Source organism: Neoarius graeffei, chromosome 5 (assembly GCF_027579695.1).
Source record: "Neoarius graeffei isolate fNeoGra1 chromosome 5, fNeoGra1.pri, whole genome shotgun sequence".
NCBI classification, from domain to species: Eukaryota; Metazoa; Chordata; class Actinopteri; order Siluriformes; family Ariidae; genus Neoarius; species Neoarius graeffei.
In genome coordinates, this window is record NC_083573.1 from 43,267,095 (window position 1) to 43,283,488 (window position 16,394).

A 16,394-nucleotide genomic window follows, 5' to 3' on the forward strand; every position below is an offset into this window, starting at 1 on the left:
GTAGTTCACACAGGGCTGGTAAAATAAATAAATTACCTTACCTATTGGGCAAATGAAAGCTCCAATGTGTCTGTGGATTTGGCTGCCTGGGAACCTGAAGGCTAAAATCATTAACCCCAATGCATGAGGAGTTAAATGAATCAGAATCAGAATGAGGTTTATTGCCAAGTACATTCTCACATGCATGGAATTTGCGTTGGTGATTGGTGCTTGAACAGTTAAGATTAGACAAAAGTAGTTGTAATACATAGAATAAAAAAAAAAATTTTGAAAAGTGGATAAATTTAAGGAGTACGTGCATGAGTTGTTGAAGTCCAAGCTGTACGGTATGTCCCGGAATGTGCAAAAATAGGTCACATGATAAAGATGAAGCTGGAGAAATGGCATATGAATGTGTGAGAGGAAGAGAGTATGTGCAGTGGGTTAGATAAATAGCCAAGCTGTGCAGTGTGAGCCGGAATGTTCAATAAAAGTTCACTGAAGATGTATGACATGAGTATGGAATGTGCAGAATCGCAGTTCAGAGAGACAGTGCATTAATGTCACAGATTGGAAGTGTGACGTTAGTCAGTGGGGGTCAGACTTGTAGTACTCGAGTCCGACTCGTGCCCTATTTTTAAGGACTCCTGACTCAACTTGGACTTGAGCGCTGATTACTCGGACTCGTGCATTAACTGCATTCGGACTTGTAAATTGGAGACGAGGACTTGGATTTTTTTCTTTATTTTTTGTAACATGCCATAATAATTTGGCATAAGATGTTTATATCTACATTAATTTTTGTACTAATTTCACGAGGGTGTCACACTTGCGCGCCTTGGCGTGTGCATCAGATAGACTCTTGGGTGCGCTCCGGACAGTGCACACGTCAAGCGGACTCTCGTGTGCCGTAAACGACTCGCACCTGCACAGGATTAAGGTGCAATCAGTGCACCTATATAAAAACTGTGAAAACACACTTACTTTGTGAAGTATTGAGTTGCGTTGACACATTTCCTTGTTTGGTTTCCTGATCCCTGAGTTCCTGTTTCTCGTATTTGATTCTGCCGAGTCTACAATAGCCTGTTTGTGCCTCGCTCGACGTATTGCCTGTTTTACGATTTTGCCTGCCGTTCTAGATTGTTTGTTTACCCTCTTCACTTGTATTAATAAACACACCTTCTGCACTTACATCTGTCTCCCAACCATCTCTGACAGAATACTTCACACTCCCTGATGCAGAGATTGCACGTTCACCTGTTCATACGTCATGTTCTGGAACAAAATGTTAATGGCGCTAAAACGGCCACCATCAAACGGTGCGGTTGGAGCGTTGTTCTCGGCCTCGATTCGGATCAATAGTGGACTTGACTTGGATGCTACTCAAATTTAAAAAAAAAAAAATTTTCAAGGTTTTATTATTATTTTTTTTAAATGACTACTTGAGGGCGGCACGGTGGTGTAGTGGTTAGCGCTGTCGCCTCACAGCAAGAAGGTCCGGGTTCGAGCCCCGTGGCCGGCGAGGGCCTTTCTGTGTGGAGTTTGCATGTTCTCTGCGTGGGTTTCCTCCGGGTGCTCCGGTTTCCCCCACAGTCCAAAGACATGCAGGTTAGGTTAACTGGTGACTCTAAATTGACCGTAGGTGTGAATGTGAGTGTGAATGGTTGTCTGTGTCTGTGTCAGCCCTGTGATGACCTGGCGACTTGTCCAGGGTGTACCCCGCCTTTCGCCCGTAGTCAGCTGGGATAGGCTCCAGCTTGCCTGCGACCCTGTAGAAGGATAAAGCGGCTAGAGATAATGAGATGAGATGACTACTTGAACACTAGGGACTTGAGACTGGACTCGGACTCGAGGTTTAGTGACTCGACTACAACACTGGTGGGAGTCTTTGACCTTATCAATGAGGCCAGCTGCACTGGAGGAAAAAGCTGGCCTTATACCATGAGGTTTTGGTTCTAATGGACCGCAATCTCCTACCGGAGGGGAGTGATTCAAAAAACTTGTGTCCGGGGTGAGAGGGGTCAGCCACAATCCTTTCTGCTCTCCTCAGGGTCTTGGACTTGTACAAGTCCTGAAGAGATGAAAGGTTGCAGCCAATCGTCCTCTCAGCAGAACGAATGATGCGCTGCGGTGTGCCCTTGTCCTTGGCAGTGGCAGCAGCTTACCAGATGGTGATGGAGGAGGTGAGGATGGACTCAATGATGGTGGTGTAAAAGTGCACCAGCGTTGTCTTTGGCAGATTGAACTTCAGCTACTGCAGGAAGAACATTCACTGCTGTGCTTTCTTGGTGAGAGCAAGTATTCGTCTCCCACTTAAGGTCCTGGGTGACTGTACTGCCCAGGAAGTGGAAATGTTCCATAGAGGTTACTGGGGAGTCAAACAGGGTGATGGGGCAGGGTGTGTCAGAGCTCCTCCTGAAGTCTACAATCATCTCAACTGTCTTTAGAGCATTAAGCTCTAAGTTGTTCTGCCTGCACCAGGACCCCAGATGGTCAATCTGCCACCTGTAGGCAGACTCCTCCTCATCAGAGAGGAGTCCAATGAAGGTGGTGTCGTCTGCAAACTTTAGGAGCTTGACAGACTGATGACTGGAGGTGCAGCTGTTGGTGTACAGGGAGAAAAGTAGAGGAGAACGGACACAGCTTTGGGGGGGGAATCCGGTGCTGATGGGATCCGGTCATCGTAATAATCAGCTTCCTTTTATCATCAGGTTTTCCCCAAGATCGGGGGTTTGAGTCGACGCTCCCATTCTCTTTTTGATCTAAAACATCTTGACCAGCATTCAACTTTTCGATCTTCAGTGTATTTTTTTTCCAGGTCTTCCTTGGCCTTCCACAATTTCTTCGATGATCAAAGACGTTGTGAACTTTAATTAATGAAAATAAGTGAATACTCGTATCCCTGGGGAGGAGATGGTACTGTGTAGCCACAGTCCTCATTCTTTTCCTTCTAATATCTTTTGATGGCTGCAGCTCTCTTTTCACCTGACTTGCTGTTAGCATAGTTGAATGAATGCACTACATTTTTCTGTGCTTTGCTCACTTTTCATATGCCTGCGAATCCACACGTCATCTGGATTCGTAAAAGTCTGTCCGTCATCTGTAATTTATTATTAATGACCAGAATACATCCTTGGTTGATGCGAGTGCTAGTAGCATGTCGCACTGAAGCAACTGGAGGGTAAGTAAAATTTACAATGGATGGTAGAAAAGAGGTTGATATTAATTAATACCATGTAACAATTATGTTAATTACAAAAAAATTGAGCTATTAATTACCACTGAGAATGGAAAAACAAATTGCTCAGACATGCAGTATGGTTGTCCTAGGCTAATAACTTGTCCATACTTTCAGGTGTGATGCATACAATCAATAAATATGACTGATTATAACTCCAGTTGTCATTTATACTGTTTCTCCTCAGCTGCATAAGCAATACAATTCCTGGACATCTAAATGATTTTTAGATCATCATCATTATCTGGCTGCTCCCGATTAGGGGTCGCCACAGCGGATCTTTTGTCTCCATTGCTCCCTGTCTTCCGCATCCTTCTCTACCACACTTGCCACTTTCATGTCCTCTCTCACCACATCCGTGTATCTCCTCTTTGGCCTTCCTTGTTTTCGTGTGCCTGGCAGCTCCATCCTCAACATTCTCCTTCCAACATGCTCTGCATCTCTTCTCAGGATGTGCCCGTACCATCTCAGTCTCATCTCTCTTAGCTTCATTCCCAAGCTCTCCACATGTGCTGTCCCTCTGATGTGCTCGTTCCTTATCCTGTCCAACCTCCCATCGCAAACCTTAACATCCTCAACTCCGCCGCCTCCTGCCTCTTCGTTAAGGGGACGGTCTCCAACCCGTACATCACAGCTGGTCTCACTACTGTCTTATACACCTTGCCTTTCACTTTTGCTGGGACTTCCCTATCACAAATGACTCCCGAAATCCTTCTCCAACTGCTCCACCCTGCCTGCACTCGCTTTCTCACCTCACTATTGCAGCCCCCATTTTTCTGCACAGTTGACCCCAGGTACTTGAATTCACCAACATTCTTTACGCCGACTCCTTGCATCTTCACTACACTCATCCCCATTCTCATTGATGCGCATGTATTCTGTTTTGCTACTGCTCACCTTCATTCCTCTTCGTTCCAATGCGTATCTCCATCTCTCTAAACCCAACTCAACCTCCTTTCTACTTCCACCACATCACAATATCATCCGCAAACATCATGTTCCATGGTGACTCTTGCCTCACTTCGTCGGTCAAGCTATTCATCACTATGGCAAACAAGGAAGGACTCAAAGCAGATCCTTGATGAAGTTTCACCTTGAACCATTCAGTCGTTCCAACTGCACACCTCACTGCTGTTTCACTGTTCTTACACCACTCTAATATACTTCTCATTCACTCCACACTTTCTCATACAATACCATAACTCCTCTCTCGGCACTCTATCGTATGCCTTCTCCAGGTCTACAAACACACAATGTAGCTTTCTCTGGCCTTCTCTGTACTTCTCCACTAACATTCTTAAAGCAAAAATTGCATCCGATGTGCTCTTCCTTGGCATAAACCCATACTGCTGTTCACAGATTGCTACCTCTCTTTTCAATCTCGCCTCCAATACCCTTTCCCATAGCTTCATGGTGTGGCTCATTGATTTTATTCCTCTGTAATTACTGCAGCTCTGTACATCTCCCTTATTCTTGTATATTGGGACTAGCGCACTCTTTCTCCATTCATTTGGCATTTTCTCATTCTCTAGGATCTTATTAAACAATTTCGTTAGGAACTCCACAGCCGTCTCACCCAAACATCTCCAAGCCTCAATCGGGATATCATCTGGTCCGACTGCTTTCCCAGTCTTCATTCTCTTCATGGCTGCCCTCACCTCATCCTTACTAACTAACTCTGCTTCCTGATTTGCTGTCTCCAATGAATTTGACCTTTTCTCTCTTGGATTCTCCTCATTTAATAAATCCTGAAAGTACTCTTTCCACCTTCTTAATACACTCTTTGCTTGTCAGCACATTTCCATTTACATCTTTCATCACTCTTACCTGCTGTACATCCCTCGCTTCTCTGCCTAGCTAGTTTGTACAGGTATTTCTCTCCTTTGGTCTCCAGTCTTTCGTACAACTCCTGGTATGCATCTGCTTTCGCCTTCGCTACTGCTCTTTTTGTCTTCTGTCTCATCTCTGTGTATAACCGCCTGCTTTCCTCATCTCTCTGATTGTCCCAATTCTTTGCTAGCCTCTTCTCTTTTATAATTTCCTACACTTCTTTGTTCCACCACCATGTCTCCTGGTCTTCCTTCCCGATGACCACCCTAGCACCTTCCTTGCTGCCTCTCTTACTAGTACAGCAGTAGTATCCCGATCTTCTGGTAGACTTCCATTACCACTCAATGCTCGTCTCATTTCTTCCCTAAGCTCCTTCTGTTGATCAATCTCTTTTAGTTTCCACCAGGGCTCGAAATTAACTTTTTTTTTTCTTTGTGTCCCCCAGTGGTCCCGAATTCTGTGTTGTATTGTCCCGAATGGAAGCAATAGTGTCCCCATTTTTTCCTCTCTGAAATAACCAGTGGTTAATATTATCATATGAAGTTACTATTATATTTGTAACTATGCAATTTTGAACCCTTTATATCATTTTTACAATAAGTCACAAGACACAAGCGACACATGTCCAATACATCATCTACTTCAAAATTACAGTTATTGCATTTTCAGTTTATTAAACTTTGGCGATCTCACTGTATGAATAGATACCCGTTTATTTAAAGGGGCCAACTAGCTCATTCAGAAAATGTTTCAACTCCCTACATCTGCAGTACACTTTAGTTGAAAATAAGACCCCTTTTATGTTCATTTCATCTACTTATACCTTGAATATCTGTTGGTACTTATAAGGCCAACTTATAATTTTCACCATTACCGTTATCCATTTTTATGAACTTTCCGTTATCCATTTTTATGAACTTTCCGTTATCCATTTTTATGAACTTTCGCTGCCGGGTGCAAATGTTAGCAACATCAACATAGTGGCAGGTCCGAGCCTAGCTGTGCTGCTGACTGACTAAACTTTCTGAACGAGAAAGACACCAAGAAAACTCACTTATTCTGTTGAACGGTATCTTCCGTCAATATCATCCACATCATTCCTGTTGTATTTTATAACGTGTCTAACAGTGTTCATTAAGTTCATTCAGTTGCTAGCGTTGCCTGCAGACCAGGCGATGACGCTTTGGATCCTGAAGGTCCCGGAGACGTTATGTCTGGGCTTTCAGTTTCTTCCCCGCGGTCGGTCCGCTTCAACCACTTCAGCATTTTTGTTCTGGCAAGAGTCGGCGCAGCATGTGCGGTAGCAATTCCATTCCAAGTCCATATAATGCGGACTCCGGCCGAAGATTCTAGAACAGAATGCGCTGCTCTGTAGCCTACGGATGCAGGTGCATCGAAAGTGTAGCTACTATGTATTTTTCGCTGTTAACGTTTTAAAATTAAAATTGACAAATTAGGTGAATGTCTACGTATGTGTTACGGCTTTGTAAATAATATTAATGTAGAACTTTTTTTCGAGATCTATTTTTTTCCATTGTCCCGGGATTGTCCCAGATATGATAATTTTGTGTCCCGATGACATTTTTTATGGTCCCCGGGACATCGGGACACCGTTAGTTTCGAGCGCTGGTTTCCACCACTTAATCTTCGGCTCCACTATTTCACGCTTCCTCTTTTTCACTTTCAAGCTCATCCTGTACATGGCCACTCGATGTCTAGCTACACTCTCCCCTGCCATCACTTTTAGTCTCCGATCTCCTTCAAGTTGCCCCTTCTGCAGAGTATGTAGTCCACCTGTGTAGATCTTCCTCCACTCTTAAACGTCACTCTGTGCTGCTCTTTCTTCTCGAAGTATGTATTGATTATTGCCAAATTCATCCTCTTTGAAAAATCAACCACCATTTGCCCTTCCACATTTCTCTCTCTTGCACCATATCTGCCCATCACGCCCTCATCTCCTCTGTTTCCCTCGCCAACATGTCCGTTGAAATCTGCTCCTATCAGCACGCGCTCCTCCCTTGGTATACTTTACCACTTCTCATCCATCTTTTCCCAGAAAGACTCTTTCTCTTCATTCTCACATCCAACCTGTGGGGCATACGCATACAACCCCGATTCCAAAAAAGTTGGGACAAAGTACAAATTCTAAATAAAAACGGAATGCAATAATTTACAAATCTCAAACTGATATTGTATTCACAATAGAACATAGACAACATATCAAATGTCGAAAGTGAGACATTTTGAAATTTCATGCCAAATATTGGTTCATTTGAAATTTCATGACAGCAACACATCTCAAAGTTGGGACAGGGGCAATAAGAGGCTGGAAAAGTTAAAGGTACAAAAAAGGAACAGCTGGAGGACCAAATTGCAACTCATTAGGTCAATTGGCAATAGGTCATTAACATGACTGGGTATAAAAAGAGCATCTTGGAGTGGCAGTGGCTCTCAGAAGTAAAGATGGGACGAGGATCACCAATCCCCCTAATTCTGCGTCGACAAATAGTGGAGCAATATCAGAAAGGAGTTCGACAGTGTAAAATTGCAGAGTTTGAACATATCATCATCTACAGTGCATAATATCATCAAAAGATTCAGAGAATCTGGAAGAATCTCTGTGCGTAAGGGTCAAGGCCGGAAAACCATACTGGGTGCCCGTGATCTTCGGGCCCTTAGACGGCACTGCATCACATACAGGCATGCTTCTGTATTGGAAATCACAAAATGGGCTCAGGAATATTTCCAGAGAACATTATCTGTGAACACAATTCACCGTGCCATCCGCCGTTGCCAGCTAAAACTCTATAGTTCAAAGAAGCCGCCGTATCTAAACATGATCCAGAAGCGCAGACGTCTTCTCTGGACCAAGGCTCATTTAAAATGGACTGTGGCAAAGTGGAAAACTGTTCTGTGGTCAGACGACTCAAAATTTGAAGTTCTTTATGGAAATCAGGGACGCCGTGTCATTCGGACTAAAGAGGAGAAGGACGACCCAAGTTATCAGCGCTCAGTTCAGAAGCCTGCATCTCTGATGGTATGGGGTTGCATTAGTGCGTGTGGCATGGGCAGCTTACACATCTGGAAAGACACCATCAATGCTGAAAGGTATATCCAGGTTCTAGAGCAACATATGCTCCCATCCAGACGACGTCTCTTTCAGGGAAGACCTTGCATTTTCCAACATGACAATGCCAAACCACATACTGCATCAATTACAGCATCATGGCTGTGTAGAAGAAGGGTCCGGGTACTGAACTGGCCAGCCTGCAGTCCAGATCTTTCACCCATAGAAAACATTTGGCGCATCATAAAACGGAAGATACGACAAAAAAGACCTAAGACAGTTGAGCAACTAGAATCCTACATTAGACAAGAATGGGTGAACATTCCTATCCCTAAACTTGAGCAACTTGTCTCCTCAGTCCCCAGATGTTTACAGACTGTTGTAAAGAGAAAAGGGGATGTCTCACAGTGGGAAACATGGCCTTGTCCCAACTTTTTTGAGATGATGTTGTCATGAAATTTAAAATCACCTAATTTTTCTCTTTAAATGATACATTTTCTCAGTTTAAACATTTGATATGTGATCTATGTTCTATTCTGAATAAAATATGGAATTTTGAAACTTCCACATCATTGCATTCCGTTTTTATTTACAATTTGTACTTTGTCCCAACTTTTTTGGAATCGGGGTTGTACACAACATTGATTGATTACCCCTCCTTGAATCTCCAACTTCATCCCTATCACTCTATCTGACACCCTCTTCACATCAATCACACTGTTGACCAACTCTCCCCTCAAAACAATACCAGCACCATTTCTCTCTCCATCGACTTGCATCCACCTCCAGCGTTCTTGGCCTTGCTTCCCTTCCATCTCGTCTCCTGCACACACACAATGTCCAAGTTCCTTCTTTCCATCATACCTGCTAACTCTCTCGCTCTGCCAGTCAGTGTTCCCACATTCAGTGTTCTTACCCTCAGTTCTAAGCTCCTTCCCTTCCATCTTTCACACTCTCTCCTAATATGCTCCCCCCCTCCGTTTTGACACAACAGTAGCATACTTTCCACCGGCACCCTGTTGACAAACAGTACCGAAGGCAGTCGTTGTTAACCCGGGCCCCGACCGATCCGATATGGTATTTCTCTTTTCAATCCGCGTGTTAGATTTGACATGGTTTTACGCCGGATGCCCTTCCTGACACAACCCTCTCCAATTTGTCCAGGCTTGGGACCGGCACCAAGAGTACGCTTATGCATCCCCAGTGGCTGGATTATCTAAATGATTTTTAGATAACCAACTTTATTCCTTCTGATAATAATAATAATAATAATAATAATAATAATAATTATTATTATTATTATTATTATTATTATTATTATTATAAACTAGCGTGTTCACCACAAAAGCACAGCAGAATTTCCAGACTGTGTGTGCAAGCTGAAATCGTACAGGCTTCTTGATTACAATATAGTGGAAGTGAAATTCTATAAATGTTTGATATTGTAAGAAATCATGGCCTTAATGCAATAATTAAAACTGCTAATACAAGTAGATCTATCAAGTTACTGATCTACAGTATTTGCTGTTTTATTTCTGTTTTACACACTTGTGAAGAGGAAAGCGACTTGTGCATGTCGTTTAAGTAGAGCACTGCTGTTACAAAAGGCTGCTTAAAAACTTGCCAGGTGTTGCCATAGATCATCCAAAAAAAGGAACTTCATGTCAATTTGAATTATCTTTTTATTTATCTACAACATTCTGCTGCTTGAAAATGCATCATAAGACTGCAATACAGCCCACTATTACACGTGATCGCATGCCGGAACAAGATGTTATCGTCTCAATAAAAGCAAACTAGCATTGGGGGGGGGGATAGCAAGCAATTATTTTGTTTAACACATTTCAGTAGAACAATCCATTTTGTTTTATAAGCAACTTCATTCCAGAAGCTTGTCCTCTTGGTCATTTTGGTAATGGATGGACATCACTTTGTGCTATACTACGGTCATAAAACTACAGGCTGACTACAAATGCAGCTGTTTCCTGTCTTCTTTACAAGAGGAATGTAGTCGCTAGCGAGCAAACTTGTAGGGTAATTCACATCCAGTGTGTCTCTCTCTCTCTCTCTCTCTCTCTCTCTCTCTCTCTCTCTCTCTCTCTACCTGTATTCATGTCATTGACATATATCAAAAATGATGCATGTTTATTTCTATGAATGGATTAATAAATGCAATTTTTAATCTAAGGAATTACGCTGGCAGTCATCAATATACCACTGCCAAAGTAACACGTGTGGGGAATCATTGTTCAACTAGTGGAAAGTTTTTACTTTTTTTTTTTACATAATTTCAAACCAGTTTTGGTTTCTTACTAACTTCATTCCAAAATATTAATTCAAGTTTTTCTTTTTCCTTTGCTTGTTGCTGCTGCTGATCAACTTCAGGGAAAAGACACTTGATGGTTCGGTATGCAAGCTTTCTTCCTTCCTTTCTCATCACTTAAAAAAATTCTGATTACTGTTTATTCCATTGTAATCTCTTTATTTCCAGTTGGGTAAATATGTCAAAATGTTTTAATTGCAGAATATATTTTTGCCTTTTTTGTTCATTCCCAGATCAAGGTTGAAAACACCTCAAAGCAAGTCATATTTAAAGGCCTTGCTCCTAGAGTTGTTTTAACAAACCATCTCCTGCATAAAGGAACAAAGACTAAAGTGAACCTTGAGGAACAGGGTCGACAGAAGGTCTCTTTCAGCTTCACCCAGACGAAGAAGCCACGCCAGAAAGTGTTCCTTGTCCCACCAAGTCCAGAGAAGGCTGCAAGTGAAATTTCTCCTGCAGTGCAATCTACAAATTTGCCCTCTGCAGACCTAGCAGCACAGAGGGCTGAAAGCAAGAATGAGCAAATCGATCCCTCTGTTGTGGCTGAGTCCCAGGCAACACAGTCCCCAGTACCCCTCGCCTCCAAGGTGCATTTTAAGAAACAGATTCTGAGTGTGTCTGAGCGTCCCACTGTCAGTGCTATTTTAAATGATACCACCTCAGATACTGAAGTTTTACTTAGATCTACAGCCAGACTTGAAGGTGAACCCTCTGTGGCTCCGTTCCAACACAACTCTGTCACTGACTGTTCTGAAAAAGTTAACAAAGAGGAGAACGTTCAGGAGAAATTGGACATTCATCTTAAGGGACCAACTGATTCCTCCCATATTGGGAAAGAGTGTAAGGATAGTATTTCTGAGCCTGAACACAGCAGAAGTGTCCATCACTCAGACAATGTTCTGCCAGGTTCTGACATTGATGGTGAGCTGTCTATTCGGACATCTTCCAGCCAAAAGTGTAGTGACTCCAAGAATGTGGCAAAGTGTGATATTCAGAGTACTGTTAAGAAGTCCACAAGCTCCAAAAGTGAAGTCTCGGACAGATCCAGATCTGAAAAGAGAGAGGAGAAAGACGAAAAAGGGTCTGGCCGATGTAAATCGGAGAGAGACACTAGACACGCATCCTCGCGATCTTCCCGTTCTGACCGAAGAAGGACCAAGAGTCGGTCGCGTTCTAGATCACGAAGTTCTCGAACAAGTTCTTCCTACTCCAGATCTGAGAGATCAAGAAATGAAAGACAGTCAAGGTCAGATAGGTCACATTACCATGATTCCGAAAGGAGATCCCACAGAAGTTCACGTGAACGGAGGAGGTCCCGCTCCCGTGGTGATGGCAGATCTCGGGACAGCTCTGACTCTGAAGATGATCTGAGGAAGCCCAGGACTCGGGGCAGCGACTCAAGCCGATCCTCTACATACTCTAGCTCGCAAAGAGATTCAAAGACATCCTCTCATTCAAAATCCTACAGAGACTCAAGATCTTCTCCTCATTCATCAGAATCAGACAAAAGAACACAATACTCAAGAGCGGAGAGATCTGGGAGAACTAGTGGCTCTGAACCTAGTAAAAGGAGTTCTCCCGAGACTGAAGCCAGTCATAAAAAGCCCAGTTCCCATTCAAAATCGGAGGTACATGGTAAAACACCCAATTTGAATAACATGTCACGGTCTGAGAAAAAGGTCCAAAAAACCAGTGGGAGTTCTGACTCTGATGATGAGCACAAAATAAAAACTCGATTTCAAAGCTCAGACCGGTCTCCTAGGTCATCTGTTAAAAAACCAAATAATTCTGAGTCAAAGTCAAGTAGTATTGGAACAGATGGACAATCAGTAGCAAAATTAAATATTAATGCAAAACTTCCACACTTGGGTTCTGACAAAATCAAGTCTCAGGGAGAATTCAAGGTGGATGTTTGTTCCCAACATGAAGAAAGCAGCCAGTCTAAATTAACAAATAATTCTTCTCAACAGAAACAGCAAGTTATCCTAAAGGACAGTTTAAAAAGTCCTACTGAAGTCCAAGGTGAAGAAAAAGATTCGGACGTTGCAGAAAAGTGGCCAGCTGTCAGTGAAGTAAATATTAGTAAATGTCACGTTACTCTCAAGGACATTTCTTTAGAGGATGATCAACTTGGGAAGCAGGCAGACATTCTAATTCAAAATAAAGTACAGCTCTTGAAAGACGCACAGACTAATGTGGCAGATGTTGGTACCTTTTTCAAAACCGATCCTTCTAGCTTGAATGAGCCACCTTGTCTAGGCTACACCCCCAGTCAGGATTCATTAGGTTCATTGGCCGACACTCTTTCTGTGAAAGAATTATCCCCTGGAGAATGCTTGAAACCTAACACTAAATTTGTTTCCCAGTTGTTTCTCAGTAACCAAGTCACTGGACTGCCCATGAATGTCGAAGCCTCTCAAAAAGTTACTGAGCAGTCAGACATCAAGCCTGAACAGACTAACGCTGCAGTTATAAAACACAAGGGTGCTCATGTTAAAAAGTCGCGGTGGGATATTGTTGGTCAAGACACGTCAGAAAATCAGACCCCTCAAAAGATGAACAGCGAGTCTTCCTCTGTGAAAAAGGTCATTTCAGTTAAGAAAATAGAATTTAACAGTGATGCTAGCCATGAAGAAAAATGCTCAAAGAAAGAGGCGCCTATGATGGATTCACTAAAGTCCGAGCTGGAAGAGCAGACTGACGAGGCAACACCAAATTCTGAGAAAGAAATCAAGCAAGATCATGATCAGCCATTTGCTATTGAGGCCCAACAAATCAGTAAGGAAGGGTGCGATCATGTATCTGACAAATCCCTGGTGAATCAAGTTCTTCTGAAAGCTAATTGCAGTCCAGATGATGTTATTCATCTTGATCAGGAACATGCCAATTCTGACAAATTGAACAGTGATGACTCGTATAAGCCTTTGCCTCAAGAGTCTGTGTCGTTCAACTGCGATGGTAAAAGCCACAGTGAGGGAAGTGAAACGGACGACTCGGACTCGGATTCAGATGATGGACATGTCTCTTTGAAGCGGCTACATTCTGTGGTGGTTGTGCCAAAAAATTCTACCATTACCCTTGAGACAACTGACCAGCCAACACCGCCAGCTAGCCCATCAGCTCTCTCTGGGCAGCATCAGCTAACTTATCAGACAGATGAGTTGAGTATAAGCATTAACAGTGAAATTCCTAATAGTCTCAACACTCCAATAAAGCCTGTGGAAGCTTCAGCTGAAGGAAACAAACATGATATCTTGTCAGTTGCTGAGAATAAATGTATGGCTTCTGTGCAAATGCCCTACCAGTCCCAGAGCAACATGGTTGACAGCACTAGCCAGTCTGAGGCAACGACAACAGTGGCTCACACAGACCGGAACTGCACTGTCAAAGAAAGACCAAAGACTTGTGTCCCAACTGACCAAGTACCTACTTATACTCAAAGAGAGTTTGAATCAGGTTGTCACCAGTATCATGATAATCCAGATAGCTGGCATGGAAGAAAGGGAGGAAGGGAACAATTTGTAGACTTTAGTTGCACAGATAATCTTGGGCCTCAGAATGGTTTGAACGTGGCTTGTGACTTCACCCAAACAGAGCAGCCCAGCAGCACGTTTCAACAGCCAGACAGCAGTCACAGCACTCAACGGTCATCCCAGATGGGAAGTGCATTTACCAGGCAAGGTAGTGGTTACTGGACCCAGGCAAAAGTCTCTGATAAAAGTATACCAGCCAATACACTAGTGCCTTCTCCTTTTCATGAGTCAATGTACCAGATTCACCCAGACTCTTTAACTAATGACCATGAAGAAGATTATGAGGGGAAAGCGTTTGGACTTGCCGGTGGTGTTATACCTTCTAGAAAACCTCCAACATCATCTGCTTTTGTCCAAGCCAATGAGATAAGCAGCAATTGCAGCTTTGTAACAGCCACTGCAGAGAGTCAGATAATCGCAGAGCCTCCAAGGGAATGCAGCCAGAAACCTCATAGAGGCAGGGGTCCACCCAAGAAAAGACGGCCAGAACTGGAGTCCGAATCAGACAATGAGGCAGAGGCAGGTCTTGCTTATAAGCGTGAATGTTTAGAGGAGCGTGAGAGCTACAAGGACACGAAAGAGACCAAGGTATCCTCCCAGCAAGAAGAAAAACAATGGCCACTGCTTAGTCTGAAAGACTTTTTGGATTCTGCTGTCTGGAAAGAGAAATCTAAGCATAAAAAGATGCCTCCTTATTTTGATCTCATTGAGGAAAACGTCTACCTGACAGAACGGTCAGTATGTCTTCTCCTGGATTAAATCTTTTTTTTTTTTTTTCCCCCCCGTTCTGAAGACTGTACAAGTCTGAAGTGTATAATATTTAAGTTATTCCACAAAATCGAGTCGTACATGAGCTGGTGGCTGACGAGGCACGTAGCACCGAGTTGGCTATAAGCCATGTATGATGAGAATGGGTGAAATAACTGTTTTATTCTGTCCACATTCATTGGATTTTGAGAAACGGAGCATTTTTATTTTTTGCAAATTTGATAACTAAAAACTTTTTTTTTGATACAAAACGTCCGACAAAAAAATGTCCACGTAGAATGTAAACAAACCGGCAAAATGACAGTAGCAATTTGTGGAAAATGCTATAATTATTTAAAAAAAAAGAAAAGGAAAAAAGTTCTTACTGTCAAATACTTTTTTTGAGGTTTTGTTTTCGAGTAGAGTTTTTATTTCGTCCTTGGTTGGTTCAGCAACACGCTCTGTCCTTTTGTTTTTCCTCTACTCACGGTATATGAGCGATATCCTAGTCGTAAAGTAGCCGATCGGAACGTGCGATTGCTCATATCCAGTGACTATGGATAGAATAATTTTTAATGTTTTTAATATTTAGTAGTTTCACTCAAAATATCAGAATCTAGCATAAAATAATCTAGAGTTAAAGGAACAGTCCACCGTACTTCCATAATGAAATATGCTCTTATCTGAATTGAGACGAGCTGCTCCGTACCTCTCCGAGCCTTGCGCGACCTCCCAGTCAGTCAGACGCAGTCAGACGCGCTGTCACTCCTGTTAGCAATGTAGCTAGGCTCAGTATGGCCAATGGTATTTTTTTGGGGGGCTGTAGTTAGATGCGACCAAACTCTTCCGCGTTTTTCCTGTTTACATAGGTTTATATGACCAGTGACATGAAACAAGTTCAGTTACACAAATTGAAACGTAGCGATTTTCTATGCTATGGAAAGTCCGCACTATAATGACAGGCGTACTAACACCTTCTGCGTGCTTCGGCAGCGCATTGATACGGAGCTCAGATATCGATGCGCTGTCGAAGCGCGCAGAAGGTGTTAGTACGCCTGTCATTATAGTGCAGACTTTCCATAGCATAGAAAATCGCTACGTTTCAATTTGTGTAACTGAACTTGTTTCATGTCACTGGTCATATAAACCTATGTAAACAGGAAAAACGCGGAAGAGTTTGGTCGCATCTAACTACAGCCCCAAAAAAATACCGTTGGCCATGTTGAGCCTAGCTACATTGCTAACAGGAGTGACAGCGCGTCTGATTGCGTCTGACTGACTGGGAGGTCGCGCAAAGCTCGGACAGGTACGGAGCAGCTCGTCTCAATTCAGATAAGAGCATATTTCATTATGGAAGTACGGTGGACTGTTCCTTTAAGAGAGGCTGTTTGATAATGAGTCGGTTAGGTGATTGGTCTGACCGATCTATAACCTTATCTGTTAAATTAAGCTGCTTTGCAAACCTAAAGTCATGTTGGGGTTAGGTTCTCTTTCACTGTCTTAAAAAATTATAATTGTGACATCTGTAGTCCTTATTTGCATTTTTTTTCCCCCCCAGAATAAATTTGTTGTCTTTTTTCATTGCACTCAAGCTCAGCTCTTGCATAAATACTTATGTTTGCATTTTATGGGAGAACAATTTTAGAGAATATTTCAGCAAATGTTTCGGTGTTTGAC

General features: G+C 42.8%; 1 protein-coding gene across 2 annotated transcripts in view; it reads left to right on the forward strand.

Moving 5' to 3' along the window:
* setd2 (SET domain containing 2, histone lysine methyltransferase) overlaps positions 1–16,394 on the forward strand; it is a 70,277-nt gene that overhangs the window by 14,070 nt on the left and 39,813 nt on the right. For both annotated transcript variants that reach the window (XM_060921744.1, XM_060921745.1), the window contains exons 3-4: positions 10,500–10,521; positions 10,671–14,704. In XM_060921744.1, the coding sequence (XP_060777727.1) occupies positions 10,500–10,521; positions 10,671–14,704 (4,056 nt within the window). The remainder of the gene's footprint in view (positions 1–10,499; positions 10,522–10,670; positions 14,705–16,394) is intronic.